The 19615-nt window shown below is 50.6% G+C and overlaps 1 protein-coding gene across 1 annotated transcript in view; it reads right to left on the bottom strand.

The window, feature by feature from the left end:
* Positions 1-19615, bottom strand: part of f2 (coagulation factor II (thrombin)) — a 203030-nt gene that overhangs the window by 153196 nt on the left and 30219 nt on the right. Inside the window, exons 4-5 of the mRNA XM_086007573.1 lie at positions 7754-7813; positions 6472-6577 (exon numbers count right to left, since the gene is read on the bottom strand). Of these exons, the coding sequence (XP_085863699.1) occupies positions 6472-6577; positions 7754-7813 (166 nt within the window). The remainder of the gene's footprint in view (positions 1-6471; positions 6578-7753; positions 7814-19615) is intronic.

The following is a 19615-nucleotide window of genomic DNA, read 5'->3' as shown; positions in this document are numbered from 1 at the left end:
TTAATTCATGGGATATGGGTGTTGCTGGCAAGGCCAGCATTTATTGCCCATCACTAATTGTCCTTGAGACGGTGAGCAGCCTTCATGAACTGCTGCAGTCTGTGTGGTGAAGGTACATCCCACAGTGCTGTCAGGGATGGAGTTCCAGGATTTTGACCCAGCGACGATGAAGGAACAGCGATATATTTCCAAGTTAGGATGGTGTGAGACTTGGAGGGGAACTTGGAGGTGACGGTGTTCCCATGCGCCTGCTGCCCTTTTCCTTCTAGGTGGAAGAGGTCGCGGGTTTGGGAGGTGCTGTCGAAGAAGCCTTGGCGAGTTTCTGCAGTGCATCTTGTAGATGGTACACACTGCAGACATGATGCACTGGTGGTGGAGGGAGTGAATGTTTAAAGTGGTGGATGGGATGCCAATCAAGCAGGCTGCTTTGTCCTGGATGGTGTCGAGCTTCTTGAGTGTTACTGGAGCTGCACTCATCCAGGTAAGTGCAGAGTATTCCATTACACTCCGGACTTGTGCCTTGTAGATGGTGGAAAGGCTTTGGAGAGTTAGTAGGTGAGTCACTCGCTGCAGAATTACCCAGCCTCTGACCTGCTCTTGTAGCCACAGTTTGTCCCTGAAGTATTTACATATAACAATTATACCGCTAAAATGCAGCCTTTAAAAGAAAAAATCATTTTTCTCAAAGGAACTCTCCAGAGCATGCCCTACAGTTCCCTTAAATGACGGTTTATTTTCTTCAAGACTAGTTGCAGATGATTTTATGAGACAAGGAGGTGCTCGTGCTGTGAATACATCAACTGGCTTTATTTGAGCATTCCTGTCACTACACTTGTAGAATTAGCAGAAACAAAAGAGGGAGTGGGGTTAAAATGGTATTGTGGCGACACGCCACCACTGGACACAATCCGCTCACGGCGGTACGGACAGTTTAAGCAGACGCCCCCAACCGGGGGCCCTTTCCTCCAGCAACTTGTTTCCCTCAGGGACAGGCTGCTGGGAGCACTTCCTGTCTGGGGAGTATTTAAGTCAGGCGCGGGCTCTTCCAGTTCCTGTTTTGCCATGAGGCTGAAATAAAAAGCTGTTCTGTTTACTAGCTCTGGTCTCGACTCCCACGTTTGCCGCGGTATCTCAACACTGGTGACCCCGATGCTCAGGACGAATCCTAAGCTAGCATGGCGGATACGAACGCAGTCACGGTTAAATTACCAGACTTTTGGGAAAACTTGGCCGAAGCCTGGTTCGTTCAAGCCGAGTCCAGATTCCGGCTGAAAGGCATCACAGGCGACACCACGAAGTACGACTACCTCGTCTCCTCGCTCACGTATGCTACCGTCCCCAAAGTTTGGGCAGCACTGCAGGACCCACCACAGACTGGCAAGTACGAACATCTGAAGGCTGCGCTCCTTAAAAAATTTCAAACGTCCTCTTACCAGCGCCACTGCCAACTCCTTGACCTCCCCGGTCTCGGTGACGCTTCACCATCAGACCTGCTTTCCCACAAGCTGTCCCTCGCGGACGACAAGCCCCCCGGCGCCCTCTTTCGCACGCTTTTCATTCAGCAGCTTCCCGCCAGCATCCGCCCGCTCATTGTGGAGTCCGGCTCCACGGACCTGAATGACATAGCAGGAAAGGCCGACCGGCTGCTCTCTGCACAGTCCGCACGCGACGTCACGCCCGACCTCGCGGCAACGACCACGCGGTCTCCCCGGCCCACAAGGCCCGCCCGCCCTACCACTCCGGGCCACTGTTACTACCACACCCGTTTTGGCACTAAGGCCCAACGCTGCACGCCACCGTGTACCTTCAATTCCCCCCCCGCACCGGCCCCCGCGATGGCCATGGGGCAAAAGGGGCCTCTACTGTACGTCACTAACGACAGAACCAACCGCCGATTTCTGTGCGACACAGGGGCCCAGCACAGCATCACCCCCGCCTCCGCCCTCGAAATCCAACGCGGCACACGAGGTATCACGCTGGCTGCCGCCAATGGCTCGGACATCCGCACATATGGCACCCGCATGGTCACGCTCGACCTCGCGGGCCGCCGCTACCGCTGGGAGTTCCTCACCGCCGAGGTCCTCTGCCCACTCATCGGCGCCAACTTCCTACGTGCCCACGGCCTCCTTGTCGACATTCCGAGGCACCGCCTCGTCGACGCCAACACTATGGCCACCATCCCCGGCGCCTTTACCCCGGACCGTTCGGCCGGCCTGACGACCTACTGCCTCGCCAGGGCCGTGGATGACTACTCGGCACTCCTAGCCGAGTTTCCCGCCCTCACCAACCCGACCTTTTCGGCCAAAGCCGCCAAACACGGGGTGGAGCACTATATCCCCACCACCGGCCCTCCAGTTTCTGCCCACGCCCGCAGGCTCAACCCGGCCAAGCTGGAAATTGCGCGGGCCGAGTTCACCACCATGGAACAACTCGGCATCATCCGCCGCTCCAGCAGCCCCTGGGCCTCGCCCCACCACATCGCCCCTAAGCCCGGCGGAGGCTGGCGCCCTTGTGGGGACTACCGCCGCCTTAACGACGCCACCACCCCCGACCGATACCCGGTGCCTCACATCCAGGACTTCTCGGCCCGACTGGCCGGACGAACCGTCTTTTCCAAAGTCGACCTGGTGCGCGGTTACCACCAAGTCCCCGTACACCCCGCGGACATCCCCAAAACGGCCGTCATCACCCCATTCGGCCTGTTCGAGTTCCTGAGGATGCCCTTTGGCCTCAAGAATGCAGCCCAGGCTTTCCAGCGCCTTATGGACTCGGTCCTGCGGGACCTGAACTTCCTATTCGTCTATCTAGACGACATTCTCGTGGCCAGCTCCTCCAAACAGGAACACCTCGAACACCTTCGCGTCCTGTTCGGGCGCCTAGCCCAACACGGGCTCATCCTCAGCCCGGCGAAGTGCCAATTCGGCCTAACCGAGATCGATTTTCTCGGTCACCACATCACCCCTGCTGGGGCCGTCCCCCTGCCCAACAAGGTGCAGGCCGTCCAGCAGTTCCCCCGCCCCACAACCATCAAGGGCCTCCAGGAGTTCCTCGGGATGGTGAACTTCTACAACAGGTTCATCCCCAGAGCTGCAGCCCTCATGAAGCCCCTATACGACTCCCTCCGAGGTAAATCTGGCAAGATGGCCGTAGCCTGGACCACTGACACGTCAGCCGCCTTCGATGCCACCAAAAACGCGCTCGCCGACGCCACTCTGCTCGCGCACCCGAGGGCCGACGCCCGGGTCGCGCTCACCACCGACGCCTCCGACCACGCGGTCGGGGCCGTGTTCGAGCAGTGGGTTAATGGCGCGTGGCAGCCACTTGCCTTCTACAGCCGCCAACTGCGCCCCCCGGAGGTCAAATACTCCACTTTCGACCGCGAGCTTCTCGCGCTCCACCTGTCAGTCCGCCATTTCAGGTTCCTCCTGGAAGGCCGCCCCTTCACAGCGTACGTGGACCACAAGCCACTCACATACGCAATGGCCAAGCACACCGAACCCTGGTCCGCTCGGCAGCAACGCCAGCTCGCGGCCGTGTCCGAGTTTACCACGGACATCCAGCACGTCTCCGGTAGAGACAACGTTGTCGCCGACTGCCTTTCCCGTCCCGCCATCTGCGCGAATCACCTCGCGGTCGACTACGCGCAACTAGCAGCGGCCCAGCTCACGGACCCAGACCTCCTCTCGGTGGCTAACAGCCTGCCAGGGCTACGCCTAGCCAAGGTCGCGCACGGGCCCGAAGCCACGGCAGTTACTTGCGACATCACACTCAGCCAACGCAGGCCGGTCGTCCCTGAAACCTGGCGCCGCCGCGTCTTTGACGCGCTCCACGGGCTCTCCCACCCGGGTTCCCGCGCGTCCGTCAAACTCCTCTCCCAGCGCTTCGTCTGGCGCGGCCTCAGCAGAGATGTTCGGACTTGGGCCACCTCCTGCCTCGCCTGCCAATGGGCTAAGGTACAACGGCATACAAAAGCACCCCTGGGAGACTTCGAGGTACCCAGTCGCCGCTTTGACCACGTACACGTCGACATCGTCGGGCCCCTGCCGCCATCGCAAGGGCAGACTTATCTCCTCACGATGGTCGACCGCTACACACGCTGGCCTGAGGCAGTGCCGCTGACCTCCACCACCACAGCCGACATCGTCAGGGCGTTCGTTAACACCTGGGTAGCAAGGTTCGGCGTACCGGCCGACATAACCTCCGACAGAGGCGCCCAGTTCACCTCCGAACTCTGGACGGCCACAGCATGCAACCTCGGTGTGACGCTCCACCGAACCACGGCGTACCACCCGCAGGCCAACGGGCTTTGTGAACGCTTCCACCGGTCACTCAAGGCCTCACTCCACGCCGGCCTGCAGGACAGTACCTGGACTGACCGCCTACCGTGGGTACTACTAGGCCTACGCACCGCGGTCAAAGAAGACCTCCAGTCCTCGGCAGCGGAGTTAGTCTACGGACAACCACTACGTGTCCCAGGCGAATTCCTTCCGGAGGCTACCATGCCTTGGTCGACCGACCAGCAGCGGCTCAACTTTTTCTCTTCCGCTCAGCAGTTCGCCCCACTTCCGGTCAACCGACACGGCGAACTCGCACCTCACGTTCCGCCAAATTTACAGCAGGCGCGCTTCGTCTTCGTGCGACACGACGTGCACCGCGGACCCCTGCGACCCCCGTACGATGGACCGTACGAAGTACTACAAACCGGGGACAAGGTCTTCAAGCTGCGACTCGGCGACAGGGTCGAGACAGTCTCCATCGACCGGCTCAAACCAGCACACACAGAACCAGGGGAACAGGTCCCCGTGGCCCGGCCTCCAACTAGAGGCCGTCCCGCCAGCAAGCCAGCACAGCCGGCGGCGAACCGCCAGGCCCCGCCAACTAGACCGGCGATCACGCAGAGCCGCTGCGGCAGAACCATCAGACCACCCTCACGACTCGTCCACTCCTCCTAAGCGGATTCTGGGGGGAGCTCTGTGGCGACACGCCACCACTGGACACAATCCGCTCACGGCGGTACGGACAGTTTAAGCAGACGCCCCCAACCGGGGGCCCTTTCCTCCAGCAACTTGTTTCCCACAGGGACAGGCTGCCGGGAGCACTTCCTGTCTGGGGAGTATTTAAGTCAGGCGCGGGTTCTTCTAGTTCCTGTTTTGCCATGAGGCTGAAATAAAAAGCTGTTCTGTTTACTAGCTCTGGTCTCGACTCCCACGTTTGCCGTGGTATCTCAACAGTATTGAGTTTTACTTAAGTTGAAGAATTACATTGAGATTGCTAAATTTGGGGTTTTACTGCAGAATACACTTTGAAGTACAATGTGGACAGTTGGTTGTTTTATGGTGAGTTGTGTCCAGCTATGTCTCTCAACTTAGAAAAAGGTTTGCAAATGCGATGTGCAAGCTCCGACCAGTCTTTCTGGGTCTTGAGCTGCCTAATTGTTAAAAGGACTGATGGAGCCTGTTCAAGTAAAGGCCCCAAAGCTTTGCTAAACGTTATTATTTGTGGAGTCAGAAGGGGCAGGACTGCTCCCCCTGGCTCCACAAAACAACTGCAGGCCGTTGGGCTACTGCCAGCCTACCCTCGCCAGCACCCCCCCCCCCCACCACCCACCCAATCATGTCCTTCCCCCCCCTTCACAGACTTACCCATGGGCCTCGGCACTGGCCAAAATTTGTTAGGCCCCACAGCCAAGCTGCAGTGGGGCGCTCGATTGGCATCTGTAGCTTACCTGAATTGTACTGTATAGGCCAAGGACAAATTTATTTCGGTCCTCGGGCCTCTGTTGTGGCACACCATTGCTATGCCCGGTTTGGGGTGCTCATGAACTTAGGCCCCAAAGAGTCCGAGAATACGTCGGTAACTTTCAATCAACATCAGCAGATTTTGTCCTTTGTGAAAGAGCAGGGTGATTTTTTTTTAAATAGACTGATTATAACAATTATGTTTGAAATATAGTGACAGTGAAAAATCTACCACATACTGCCAATTGATATTGGGAGCCCTACCTCACAGTAAAATAAACCTAATTTTAATTCATTTGCAGGATGTGGGTGTTTCTGGCAAGGCCACCATTTATTGCCCATTCCTAGTTGCCCTGAGAAGGTGGTGGTTGTGGTGGGCCCTCTTCTTGAACTGCTGCAGTTGTAGCGATTTGAAGCAACTGAGTGCTTGCTAGACCACTACAGAGGGCAGTTAAGAATCAATCATGTTGGTGTGGGACTGGAGTCACATATAGGCCAGACCGGGAAAGGACGTCAGGCTTACTTCCCTAAAGGACATTAGTGAACCTGATGGGGTTTTATGACAGTCTAACAGCTTCATGGCCACTTTTTACTGATACCAGCTTTTTATATTTATAGATTTTTATAAAAAATGAATTCAAATTCTCAAACTGCCATGGTGGGATGGAACAGGGATGGGGGGAGCTTTCAATTATTGCTCAAAGACTTGATGAAAGCTGCCTCAGTCACTTACTCTGGTCTGTGTGGATAGTTGCTCGACCAGGTCTGACACCGTATTCCAGACATTGTCATCGAAATGTTGCCCTTATAAGTGGAGCCAATTTCTTGATAGCATTGTCCTGAACAAGAAACAAAGAATTTAAATTCCATTACATGTTTGTTTCTTACTAATGGAGCCAATAGTAATTTGGACAAATAACTGCTGTCTGGGTGACAACTGAAGATCCAAGAGTCCAGCTTGGGAGGGGGGAGGGGGGAGGGGGCGGAACCAGAGACTGTGCTGATCCAAAAAAAACTTTGTTGTGCATTAGTGGGATCTCCAACCGGGTTTCTCAAGGACTCATCATGTGACATCACTTTCAGGCACTGGTGCTCGTAATTCAACTCATAAACCACTTGCACCCCACTTCCCTTTCACCTGTGGCCTTTGGTAGACTTGCTGCTCCACATAGCTACTAGGCTGTGGGCTGTTAACAGAGCTGGAATCAGTGCTGATCCCTCTCCTCTTCTTGCTCTCCAGTAAGAGAATACAAGGAATTTTCTATTAGGAAGCTGTTTTCTCAGTATCCACAGAGAAGGGAAAGGCCGTTATTAAAATAGAACTATGTAATAGAATTATTGGTGTTTCGATAATTGCTTGCAGTGGCAAGGTTGAAATTGGGAACATAAAAGTAGAAAATGCTGGAAACACTCAGCAGGTCAGGCAGCTACTGTGGACAGAGAAACCGAGTCAACGTTTTGGGTCGATGGCCTTTCATCAGAACTGGAAGATGTTCGAGACGAACAGCTTTTAAGCAATTGCAAAGCACCTTTTTTCCCTGGTTCTGTATTTGCTTAAAAGCTGTTCATCTCTAACATCTTACAATTCTGATGAAATGTCATCGACGTGAAATGTTAACTCTATTTCTCTCTCCACAGATGCTGCCTGACCTGCTGAGTGTTTCCAGCAGTTTCTGTTTTAAATTTCAGATTTCTAGCATCCGCAGTATTCTGCTTTTATATAAAGTATGTTTGTGTAACTTAAATAGTTACAACCAGTGCGTCCCAATGAAAGTTGGTGCTGAAGTGCCTCAGAATTTTTGAATTAGGAGGACAGGGAGAATTATAGCCCTCTTGTGGATATTCGTTTCTGTTGAGACGGATTGGCATCTGATGACAACATTTGGTGTAGTTAAATTTTGGCCACTGTGGTTTCATATAGTCCCAGACCCTGTGTTAAACAGTATTAAATGAGTGAGAAGGCTACTCTCACAGTCTAGATTCCATGGGCAGAGTTAAATGCTCTCGATTCTTACCAGCCAAGCACTGTTCCGTGTATTCTGGAGGGGAACTGCCCGGTCTATCACTGACACAAGCTGAAAACAAAGCATACAATCATTTTACAATCAAATTATTTGATGTGTTATTGTGAATATCAGAACAGGGAAAGAATAGAAACAGGGTAGGCCACTCAGCCCATCTAATCAGCGCTGATCAAAGCCTGTTCTCTGTGTTTGTGTTCCAATTAGGTCATGCACTCATTGCTGTTTCCAGCTCTGATATTCTTTCACTTCATCCCCAGTGTAGAGTATTCCAACTCTTTTTATTAAATATTAGTGATGATTAAATTGCAACCTGAATGTATTGGATGAGCAGAAATTTCCTCCAACTAAATATTGGGAAGACCGAAGCCATTGGGGGGAATTTTCCGGGAGGTCAGCGGGCGGGATCGGTGGTGGGTCAGTTGGGAAAGTGTTTTTTTTTTACAGCGGGTCAGGAATCTGCTGTCAATCTGCCACCACGCACCTTTACCAAATGACGGTCTGTCAGCGCTGAGCAGACCCAACAGGCAGCGGCAATTCAGGTCATTATGACCTTGTTAACAGAGGATTAACAACAATTTTGAGCTCACCTTTAGAATTTACCAGCTCGACACGCTGCTCGGGGATCACGTCAGGTAAGCAGGGCAGGAGTTGAATGGCCATGGAATCATCTCATTACTTGACAGTTTGAAATGTGCTATAAAAGCTCCCAACTCACAGCTGTTCACTTTCCAAGCTCAGAAGCTGTTGCTTACTGCATTTGGAAGAGAGATTGAGCTTTATGCAGGTTGCAAATGTTTGGAGCAAACTCCCTATCCAGTGTCACCTCATTGGAACAACCTCTCTCACCATTGACAGATTGCTTCTGCCATCTCAAGTTCACCTGTCATCTATTCCATCAGCATAGGTATGGTTTATGCTCTCTCATCTTGGTCCTCAGAATCTGACCACGATCAGCCGCAACAGCAGCATCACCAGGCACATCAGCAGCACCAACAAAACCACCAACCTTCGCCGCAATCACCTAATGTTGCACAGGACGGAGGGCATCAGCACCCGACCATATTGCTGCCCGGGACACCAGGGATGGCCTCACCATGGCCAGATTTACTTCACTTGACGCTGTAAACCCTGGCTGCCGCATGATGCGGCAGGTTGGCACCACCCCACACCAACACCATAAAGCGTCCCTACAATGCCCAAGCCATTCCTTTCACACTCATCAGCATTGCGGGGGGGTACCGTTATGTCTCACCATTCACTGCAACTCACTAAACCACTTCCAAAGGTGCACATGAATCTGTCCAAGAATGCAAAGTGTTGAAAATAAAGATTTCAATATTTGACACAACATTAACAAAAACTTCACATAAACATTGGCTAAAACACCCTTGTGTGTTGTTAGTTGGTATGATTGGACTAGGATGAGGGTGAGTGTGAGGGGTGGCTAATGAGATGAGGAAGTGATAATGTAGATAGAGAGGGATGGGTGGAGGCGCAAGGTAAGTTGGTGTGAGTAAGGATGTGCAGGAGTAGGGCAGGGAAGGCAGAGTGATGGGAATGTGATGAATGGCACAACAGGATGAGATTGAGTGTGGCTTTGCAGTGATGTTTTGTGATCTACTGAGATCATTGATGGTCCAACTGTGGCTAACAAGAGAAATTAAAGCTAGTATTAGATTAAAGGAAGAGGCTTATAATGTTGCCAAAAAGAGTAGTAAGCCTGACGATTGGGAGGATTTTAGAACTCAGCAAAGGAGGACCAAGAAATTGTTAAAGAACGGGAAAATAGAATTTGAGAGCAAACTAGCGAGAGACATAAAAACAGACTGTAAAAGCTTCTGTAGGTATGTAAAAAGGAAAAGATTAGCAAAAGTAAGCGTGGGTCCCTTACAGGCTGACACAAGAGAAATTATAATGGGGAATAAGGAAATGACAGAGAAATTAAACAAATACTTTGGGGGGGATTTTAACTCAGGTGCGGGATGGTGTCGTGTTATCCGAATTTCATGTTTCCCACACGAATCTAAATGGATGTGGGAGATTGACGCAATTTTAACTGAATTGGCCAATTAATTTCCAATGTGTGGGAAGCCTTTGCAAATGGGTTTTTCATGACTGAACGTCCCCTCCGATGACGTCATCATTGCTGCTGCTTTTAAGGTCCACAGCAAGCCTTGCTTCTTCTGCAGACTGCCAAGCTTCTTGGCTGTGCAGTGTGAGGGAGCTGCAGCAAATATGACAAGCGGGAGGGCCAGATCAGCTCCTCGCTTTGACGAGGTGGCACTGCAGTCATTAGTGGATGGGGCTAGGGCCAACAGGGAGGTGCTCTTCCCTTCATCAGGGAGGAAGAGGCCTCCCACTCAGACCAAGGCAGTGTGGATGCAGGTGGCTGAGGAGGTCAACTCCTTGGGAGTCACCCGCAGAACCGGGATACAGTGCAGGAAAAGATTTCATGACCTTCAGCACACTGGAAAAGTGAGTATGAATTTCCCATCACCCTCAATCTGATCCCCATTGCCTTTCCTCACCAGCACTCAGCTTTAGCAATCTCTTCCTCCACATCCCACTTGACACTGACATCCATGCACTCTTACCCATTCCCTTTCTCTCTATGCTCACATTCACACAACTATTCGACCATGCAGCCCTTACACTCCCTATCACTCTGATGCTTTGATCACAACTGACAACACACTCCATCTTTGTCTCCTTCTAAGTATCTATGCTATGGAATCTCTACACTCACTCCTTCATTCTCACTCAACCTCCACTTGTCTCCCTCATTGCAGGAAAAGAGAGCTCACAACAAAAGAGAGCGAGCCAGGACAGGAGGAGGGACAGCCTCAATAGCCCACCTGACCCCCTGGGAGGAGGCCGTCCTGGAAATTATGGGAATAGAGGATGATTCGCGCGTGGGGGACGGACAGGCGGGTGTAACACAGTAAGCTGGTGACAGAAAAGTTTCCCATTTTTCTCTTTGACATTGCATGAGTCACTGATAATGATTGTGAAGCTGTAACAGATGGACTTATGAGCATCTGCAAAAAGCTATGTGCATGTAGCCTTTGCATCACATCTCTCTTTTCTTTACTCCCCCACAGGACCATCACAAGCATCCATCCCCCCTAGCCAGGAAGAAGAGGCTGAGCAGCCAGACTCCTCAGAGGAAGCTGCAGCCTCTGAGGGCACAGCGTCAGCAGAATTCAGCGCACCCAGCACCAGCGCAGACATTCACACCTCGTGGGACTTTCGGGACATAGAGTAGTGTTGTCACCTGGTGTATCACAGCTCACAAGTGAGCATCAGCAGATTGTGGAGACAGGGACAGCAGTGGAGAGTCCTAGTCGGAGGGCGCAGGACTCTGCCAGCTCGGCTCAGCAGCATGTCAACCCTCTGCCTCTGCGTCCATCCATAAGATCAGAGGTGATGGAACTCCAGGAACAGATGCAGGAGTCTCTGGCAGGTTTTGTCTCCAGGGTCGCTGCGAGTGTGGAGCGAATGGAGGAGTCCATAACGAACATGAGCAGAGCCTTTGTGGAGTCATTGGCGCATGAATGCATCACCACGGAAAGGATGGCTACCTCCGTGGTAAGGCTGGCTACCATAGAGGAGAGGCTGGCTATGGTCATGGAAGAGCTTAGTCGCCAGGGTATGGAAAACATGGTCATTGTTCAGAATAGAATGACAACTCCTGAGGAGCGATGGGCATCTATTGAACAGTGAAACCAGACCTTCATGGAAGTCCTTCTGAGTAGGACTGCCATTGCAGATACGGGTCCCCATGGCCCCCCTGATGTACAGCAAGGTGCTCTCAAGCCACTTCCAAGCGCTGGCCCCTTCTGGCCTGTGCAGCTTCAGGTGGGTAAGCAGCAGCCTGGCGCTCCTGTTGCTGCTGCTGTTTGTTACGTCCGTGTATAATCAGACACAGACTGCGGAGAACGGTACAATGGTGTTTCCTCAACGTGGCTCAGACTGTAACTGATCTGTACAGATTACTACTCAGGGTTATATACAGGTGTGGTCACTGCTGGTACTGCAGTATACATGAGCTGTAAAACATAGTCCCCCCCATTAAAGGTACATACATTACAATTCCTCCCCTTTTAGATTAACAGTACCATAGCACTCATTTAACAATTAAATATCAAACTAATTACAATTAACACTTTTAACATGCAACATTAGCTGAAAATAGTCTATTTATATATTCAGTCTTTGGGGAGGCTTCCTGATCCTTTCTGGATAGCGCCTTTCCCGAGTGTCTTGCTCTTGATGCGGAGGCGATTCTGGCCCCCTGTCGTCGGTTGGTTCCTCAGCTTCCGATGCTACTGTTTCTGGGGTAGATGCGACCTGTACGTCAGGTTCATCACCAGGTACGTATGGGCGAGGCATGGGGTTGACTTGTTCCTGTGACTCTAGGATCTGGTCAGCATGGCATCTCACGATGCTCTCCCCAATGTCCACTGTGTACATTAGTGGGCCCTGCCGTGTGCATATCGTTCCTGGCTGCCATTTTTCTGTTCGGTAGTCGTGGGCCAAGACTGGTTGCCCTACATTGAAGCTCCTTGTTGGCTTCTCATGGATGTGCTGGAATTGCTTACTCTCAACATCTCTTCGCACGTTTGGTCTGAGCAACTCCAGGCGAGATCTTAACCTTCGGTTAAAGAACATCATGGCTGGGGCCTGGTTGGTGACTGCATGTGTCGCATTCCGGTAGGCGAACAGGAAATTGTCCACCTTGTGCTGCAGCGGAATGTTGTCATTGTACATAGCCTTTATTGCCTTCTTAAAGGTTTGTACAAACCTCTCAGCCAATCCATTTGTGGCTGGATGATACGGGGCGGATGTGTAATGCCTTACCCCATCTTTTTTCAAGAACCTCCGGAACTCTTCGGACACAAACCGTGGTCCATTGTCGGAGCAAATCTGTTCTGGCAAGCCATTCCTGGCAAAAATGGTCCGTAGGACTGCAATAGTTTTCTCCGTGGTGGTGGAGGACATTTTGATGACCTCAGGCCATTTCGAGTGCGTATCCACGGCTATTAAAAACATTGAGTCCATGAATGGACCAGCAAAATCAATATGCACCCGTTGCCATGGAGATGAGGGCCACTCCCATGGGTGTAGAGGGGCCTGTGGTGGTGCATTTTGGACTTTCTGGCATCCTGAGCAGCTCTTGGTCAGGTCCTCGATTTGTTTATCGATTCCCGGCCACCACACATAAGCCCTGGCTAGGCTTTTCATTTTTACCCCTCCCAGATGACCCTCATGAAGCTCATTGAGCACTCTATCCCTTAACTTGGGTGGAATTACCACTCGGGATCCACACATCAAGGTCCCCCGGCACACTGACAGCTGTTCTCCCCTTGTCAAGAATGCTGGCAACAGTGAGTCGCCATGTGCTGGCCATCCCTTCACCGTCAAATCATATACCCGAGACAGTGTCCGGTCATTTCGGGGTTCCTTTTCGATACAAGCGTTAGATACCGGTAGGTATTCAACTATAGTCAAATGGAATATTTCGACAGGATCCACTGCTGGTGCTTCCTCCGCAGTAGGCAGTGGCAGGCGTGATAGCCCATCAGCATTTCCATGCTGTTTCGTGCCATTATATTCAATCTCATAGTGGTGTGCTCCTAGAAAAAGTGACCATCTTTGTAGTCGTTGCGCAGTCATCACCGGAACGCCCTACTTCGGATTAAAAATGGAGACAAGAGGCTGGTGATCAGTCAGCAAGGTGAATTTCTGCCCGTGCAGATAGTGATTGAACTTTTTCACTCCCCACACTCGGCTGAGGGCCTCCCTGTCAATCTGGGCGTAGTTACGCTCGGCTGAGGTTAGTGATCGTGACGCAAAGGCTATTGGCCTCTCTGAGCCGCCAAGAATTTGTGCGACAGCACCGCTCCAATGCCGTAGGGTGACGCATCCATGCCAACCGAATTGGTAATGCTGGGTTGTAATGGGCCAATACCTCTTTCGATGTGATTAGTGTTTTGCTCTTCTGGAAAGCTCATCTACATTCGTCACTCCACTTCCATGGCACCCCAGTTTGCAGTAGGGTGTTCAGTGGGTGTAGTATTGTAGACAAATTTGGCAAGAACTTATGGTAGTAGTTTACCAGCCCGAGGAACGACCTCAGTTGTGACACATTTTCCGGTGCTGGAGCCTTGACTACTGCCTCAATCTTCTCTGGGGACTTATGTAACCCCTCTTTATCGATAACGTGGCCACAATACGAGATCTGTTTTCTAAAAAACTCGCATTTGGGGCGGTTAGCTCGGAGCCCATATTCCTGCAATCTAGTGAGCGCCTGCTCCAGGTTGGCAAGGTGTTCACTGTCATTTTCGCCCGTGACCAGGATGTCATCCAAATAACACTGGGTTCCTGGGATCCCTTGCAGGACTTGTTCCATTGCCCTCTGCCAAATAGCCGGAGCTGATGCTACCCCGAATACCAGCCGGTTGTATTGGTAGAGACCTTTATGGGTGTTGATTGTGAGGTATTTTTTTGATGCTTCTACCTCCATTTGCAGATACGCCTGGGCCAGATCAATCTTAGTGAAGCGTTTCCCTCCAGATAGCGAGGCGAAAATATCTTCAATCCGTGGAAGTGGATATTGTACGGTGTGAAGGACCGGGTTCACTATTACCTTAAAGTCCCCACGGATGCAAACCTTCCTTGGTTCCCGAGGCGTGCTGCTCAACGACTTTTTCATCACAGGGACGATGGGTGTAGCCCACTCACTCCAGTCTACCTTGAACAGTACACCTGAACGTTCCAGACTCTCCAGCTCTGATTCGACGGCTGGGCGGATCGCATAAGGCCTTAAAAAATTTTGGGCTTGCGTTTTCTTCAATTTTAATCGTCGCTGTCATGCCTTTTAGTGTTCCGAGTCCTTGCTGGAACACTTCTTTCGCATCAGTTAGGATCTTTGACCGCCCAGGTGTGACGTCGTCATCCTTTTTGTCAGCCACAGTCAGTGCCTGTATGGAATGCCAATCCAGTTGTATTTTCCGGATCCATTCACGTCCCAGTAATGGTGGTCCTCCATCTTGCAATACATACAGGTCTAGTTTTGGTGTTTCCTTACCGTTATATATAACGGTCACCCTTATTTTTCCTTTGGGGTAGACTTTTTGCCCCGTGTACATCTTCAAAATAATTTTTGTGTCTCTCAAGGGTATGTGTGAGAATAGCCGCTTGTAGTCCCGTCGGTTTATGACTGTTAGGGCTGATCCTGTGTCCAATTCCATCTTTACCTGGACTCCTGCTATCTTGAGAGTGACCTAAATGGTTTGGTGATCCTCCGTTGTGATCACATTATGTAGTTTCAGGCAACTCAGTTCCCTGCTTTCGGAGTCGTTATCACTCTTTTGTTCGTCTGAACTATTCTCCGTTATCTTATGTACCTTCTTGTACTTTCCTTTGGTCGGTTTCTTATTGCTGGTTTTCTTTCCCGACCTGCAGACTCGTGCTATGTGTCCTACTTTTCCACACTGTCTGCACACTTTGTCTTTGAACCAGCAATCATTCTGGTCGTGTGTTGTTCTGCCGCAGCGATAGCACTTCTCTGTTCCATGTGACATTTCGTTTGTGCCATATTCTTGCGGTCTCTGTTGTATCTCTGCAGCGCCCCGTGCTGCTGCTTCATATGATACCGCAATGCTGAAAGCCTTTTCCAGCGTAAGATCCTTTTCAGATAAAAGCCGTTTCTGGGTTCCTTCACTTTGAAGCCCACACACAAACTTGTCCCTTAAGGTATCTGCCAGTCCCGCTCCAAGCTGACAGTGTTTCGATAGTTTGCACAGTTCTGTTAAATAATCAGCATTGCTTTCATCCTTATGCTGGTTCCGTTTGTGAAACTTGAATCTTTCTGCTATCAGCAGCAGTGTGGGGTTTAAATGTTCCTTTTGTATCGTTACTATCTCCTCAAAACTCTTTTCCATTGGCTTCGTTGGGGTTACTAGATTTCGTAATAAACCATACGTCTTTGCACCCATTAAATTTAACAATACCGACGCTTTCTTGTCATCTGACACCTCATTTGCCTCGCAGTACACCTCTATTCGTTCGACATATGTAGTCCAATCTTCGACTTCATTGTCAAATGCGGTGATACTGCCACTCTTCGGCATTTTGGGTGTGGTTTAAAATGGCGTCTCCCAATGGCTTAAAATGGCATCTCCCGTGCTTTCCTTCCTCCCCCACTGCTGCCGACGCTGCTCCCGGCGGTTCTCGTGGCAATGGCGGCACCCTGTAGGTTTCGCGCGCTTCTCTCTCTCCCTCTCTTCGACGCTGCTTGGCCCCTGAACACCGGCTGCACCCTGTGCGCTCTGCCCTCTCTCTCTCTCCCCCGTCGACTCTTCTCGGCCCTTTGTTGTGCCGCCCAGTCGGGCTCTAGCCCGCCACTGTCTGGGAAGGGTCCACGCACTACCTGTTGCCAGCCCGTTTCGCTGGACCACCTCGACTGGAAAGCCAAGCTTGGCTTTCGACAGCCTCCCCCGCAATTCTCGAGTCTCTGCTGGCTGACTGGGCGGTTGCCCGTGGTCGACGCCCGAGTCTCTGGCCTTGACCTCCAATCCACTGATCTCCAGGAACGAATCCCCGGGAGGTGATGCAGAGTTGCAGGTAGGTTCGAACCTGCCTCGTCGCCAATGTTACGTCCGTGTATAATCAAACACAGACTGCAGAGAACGGTACAACGGTGTTTACTCAACGTGGCTCAGACTGCAACTGATCTGTACAGATTACTACTCAGTGTTATATACAAGTGTGGTCACTGCCGGTACTGCAGTATACATGAGCTGTAAAACATAGTCCCCCCCCTTAAAGGTACATACATTACACTGTTGTTCCTAGTTCTGCTGCTGCCGCGGCTGGAGCTTGAGCTCCTCTAATGCCCAGAAGGGAAGGAAAAAAATGGCTCCCATGCTTCTGGCATATGCCTCCATTGAAGAAGCACTGAGTGAAGGTGGCGAGAGGGGTTTCCCAGGAGGTCACACTGGAGATGGGTGTGAGGCTCCAACCTTCCACAGGTGTGGTTAAGCCTTCTAAAAGTTGCCTCAGACCTGAGACCACTAAGTTCTGCCACCTGATGGCTGATCAAATCTCTTCTTTAATGACCTGCAGTTGATAGTCAGCAATCCAATAGTGCTCCCGCCAGGTTTCACCTTTGTGTTTCACACCAGGCGTGTTTTACGTGGGAAAAGGGTTAAATTTGCAAGGGCCTGTTAAAATAGGATTATAGAGGCCATTTAGTGGTTATTAAGGGCCTTAAAGACCAGTCCCGCCTGATGGATGCGGGACAGAGTCGGGACCATCAGACACGCCTGAGTTAAAATTGCTCAGAATCTGGAACCAGGCGTGGGGGGGGGTCCCGTCTACCAGTTTTTGCGATTTTAACCCCCCGCACGCCTCCAAGCCCAACTCCACGGCTCAATGAAAATCGAGTCCTTTGTGTCTATCTTCACGGAAGAAGACGCAAAAAACCTCCCGGAAATAATGGAGAACCAATGAGGAACTGAAAGAATTAGTATTAGTAAAAATATAGTACTGGAAAAATTAATGGGACTAAAAGCTGATAAATCTCCTGGACCTGATGGCCTATATACTGGGATTTTAAAAGAGGTGGCTATGGAGATAATGGATGCATTGGTTGTAATCTTCCAAAATTCCATAGATTCTAGAATGGTTCCCATGGAATGTAAGGTAGCAAATGAAACCCCATTATTTAAGAAAGGAGGGAGAGAGAAAACAGGGAACTACAGACCAGTTAGCCTGACATCAGTCGTAGGGGAAATGCTAGAATCTATTATTAAGGACATGGTAACAGGGCACTTAGAAAATAATAATAGGATTGGGCAGAGTCAACATGAATTTATGGAAGGGAAAATATGTTTGACGAATCTGTTAGAGTTTTTTGAGGTTGTAACTAACAGAATAGATAAGGGGGAACCAGTGGATGTGGTGTATTTGGATTTTCAGAAGGCATTCGATAAGGTGCCACACAAGAGGTTATTGAACAAAATTAGGGCTCATGGGATTGGGGGTAATATATTAGCATGGATTGAGGATTGGTTAACGGACAGAAAACAGAGTGTAGGAATAAACGGCTTATTTTTGGGTTGGCAGTCTGCAACTAGTGGGGTACCGCAAGGATCAGTGCTTGGGCCTCAGCTATTCACAATCTATATCAATAATTTGGATGAGGGGACCAAATGTAATATATCCAAGTTTGCTGATGATACAAAGCTAGGTGGGAATTTAAGTTGTGAGGAGGATGCAAAGAGGCTTCAAGAGGATATAGACAGGCTAAGTGAGTGGGCAAGAACATGACAAATGGAATATAATGTGGAGAAATGTGAAGTTATCCACTTTGGTAGGAAAAATAGAAAAGCAGTGTATTTTTTAAATGGCGAGAGATTGGGAAATGTTGGTGTTCAGAGGGACCTGGGTGTCCTTGTACATGAATCACTGAAAGTTAACATGCAGGTACAGCAAGCAATTAGGAAATCAAATGGTATGTTAGCCTTTATTACAAGAGGATTTGAGTATAAGAGTAAAGACGTCTTACTGCAATTATAAAGGGCCCTTGTGAGATCACACCTGGAGTATTGTGTACAGTTTTGGTCTCCTTACCTAAGGAAGGATATACTTGCCACAGAGGGAGTGCAATGAAGGTTCACCAGACTGATTCCTGGGATGGGGGGATTGTCCTATGAGGACAGATTGAGTAGACTAGGCCTATATTCTCTAGAGTTTAGAAGAATGAGGGGTGATCTCATTGAAATATACAAAATTCTTACAGGGCTTGACAGGGTAGATGCAGGGAGGATTTCACCCCTCCTGGGGCATCTAAAACCAAGGGCCACAGTCTCAGAATAAGGGGCCGGCCATTTAGGACTGAGATGAGGAGAAATTTCTTCACTCAAAGGGTTGTGAATCTTTGGAATTATCTACCCCAGAGGGCTGTGGAGGCTCAGTCGTTGAGTATATTTAAGACAGAGATCGATAGATTTTTGGATGTTAAGGGAATCAAGGGATATGGGGATCATGCCCGAAAGTGGAGTTGAGATAGAAGATCAGCCATGATCTAATTGAATGGCAGTGCAGTCTCGAGGGACCGAATGGCCTACTCCTGCTCCTATTTCTTATGTTCTTATGTCAAAGTAAATTTGCGCATGGTCCCTTTAAGGAAACTGGCTGATGGTGCGTCATCAAATGACATCATCAGACCTGCTTCCTTCAATTGGCCAGGAAACGCGCTGAACAGGCTTAACAAGCCCAATCAGGGGAAAGTCATGTCGGAGGCCAGGTTGGAGCCAGCAGCGAGACCACGACCCGCCACCGACCTTGCCCGCCACAGACCCGCCCAGGTAGGGGAAATCGCGGCCATTGGCTTCGGTCCCCACCACAAACTCCGTTCCCTCGTCACCAATTCCATCCCTCTCCATGGCAACTATCCAAGGTTGAACCAGACTGTTCGCAACCTTGGTGTCATATTTGACCCCGAGATGAGCTTCAGACCACATATCTGCGCCATCACTAAGACCGGCTATTTCCACCTCCGTAACATCGCCTGGCTCCGCCCCGCCTCAGCTCATCTGCTGCTGAAACCCTCATCCATGCCTTTGTTACCTCTAGACTTGACTATTCCAATGCACTCCTGGCCGACCTCCCATCTTCTACCATCAGTAAACTTGAGATCATCCAAAATTCTGCTGCCCGTGTCCGTTCACCCATCACCCCTGTGCTCGCTGACCTACATTGGCTCCTGGTTACGCAACGCCTCGATTTTCGAATTCTCGACCTTGTTTTCAAATCACTCCATGGCCTCGCCCCTCACTATTTCTG

This window comes from Somniosus microcephalus, chromosome 15 (assembly GCF_052327205.1).
Source record: "Somniosus microcephalus isolate GS21.2 chromosome 15, FLI_Smic_1.0, whole genome shotgun sequence".
Classification (NCBI taxonomy): domain Eukaryota; kingdom Metazoa; phylum Chordata; class Chondrichthyes; order Squaliformes; family Somniosidae; genus Somniosus; species Somniosus microcephalus.
The sequence above is the reverse complement of the archived record's forward strand: the minus strand, read 5'-3'. Positions and strand labels throughout refer to the sequence as shown.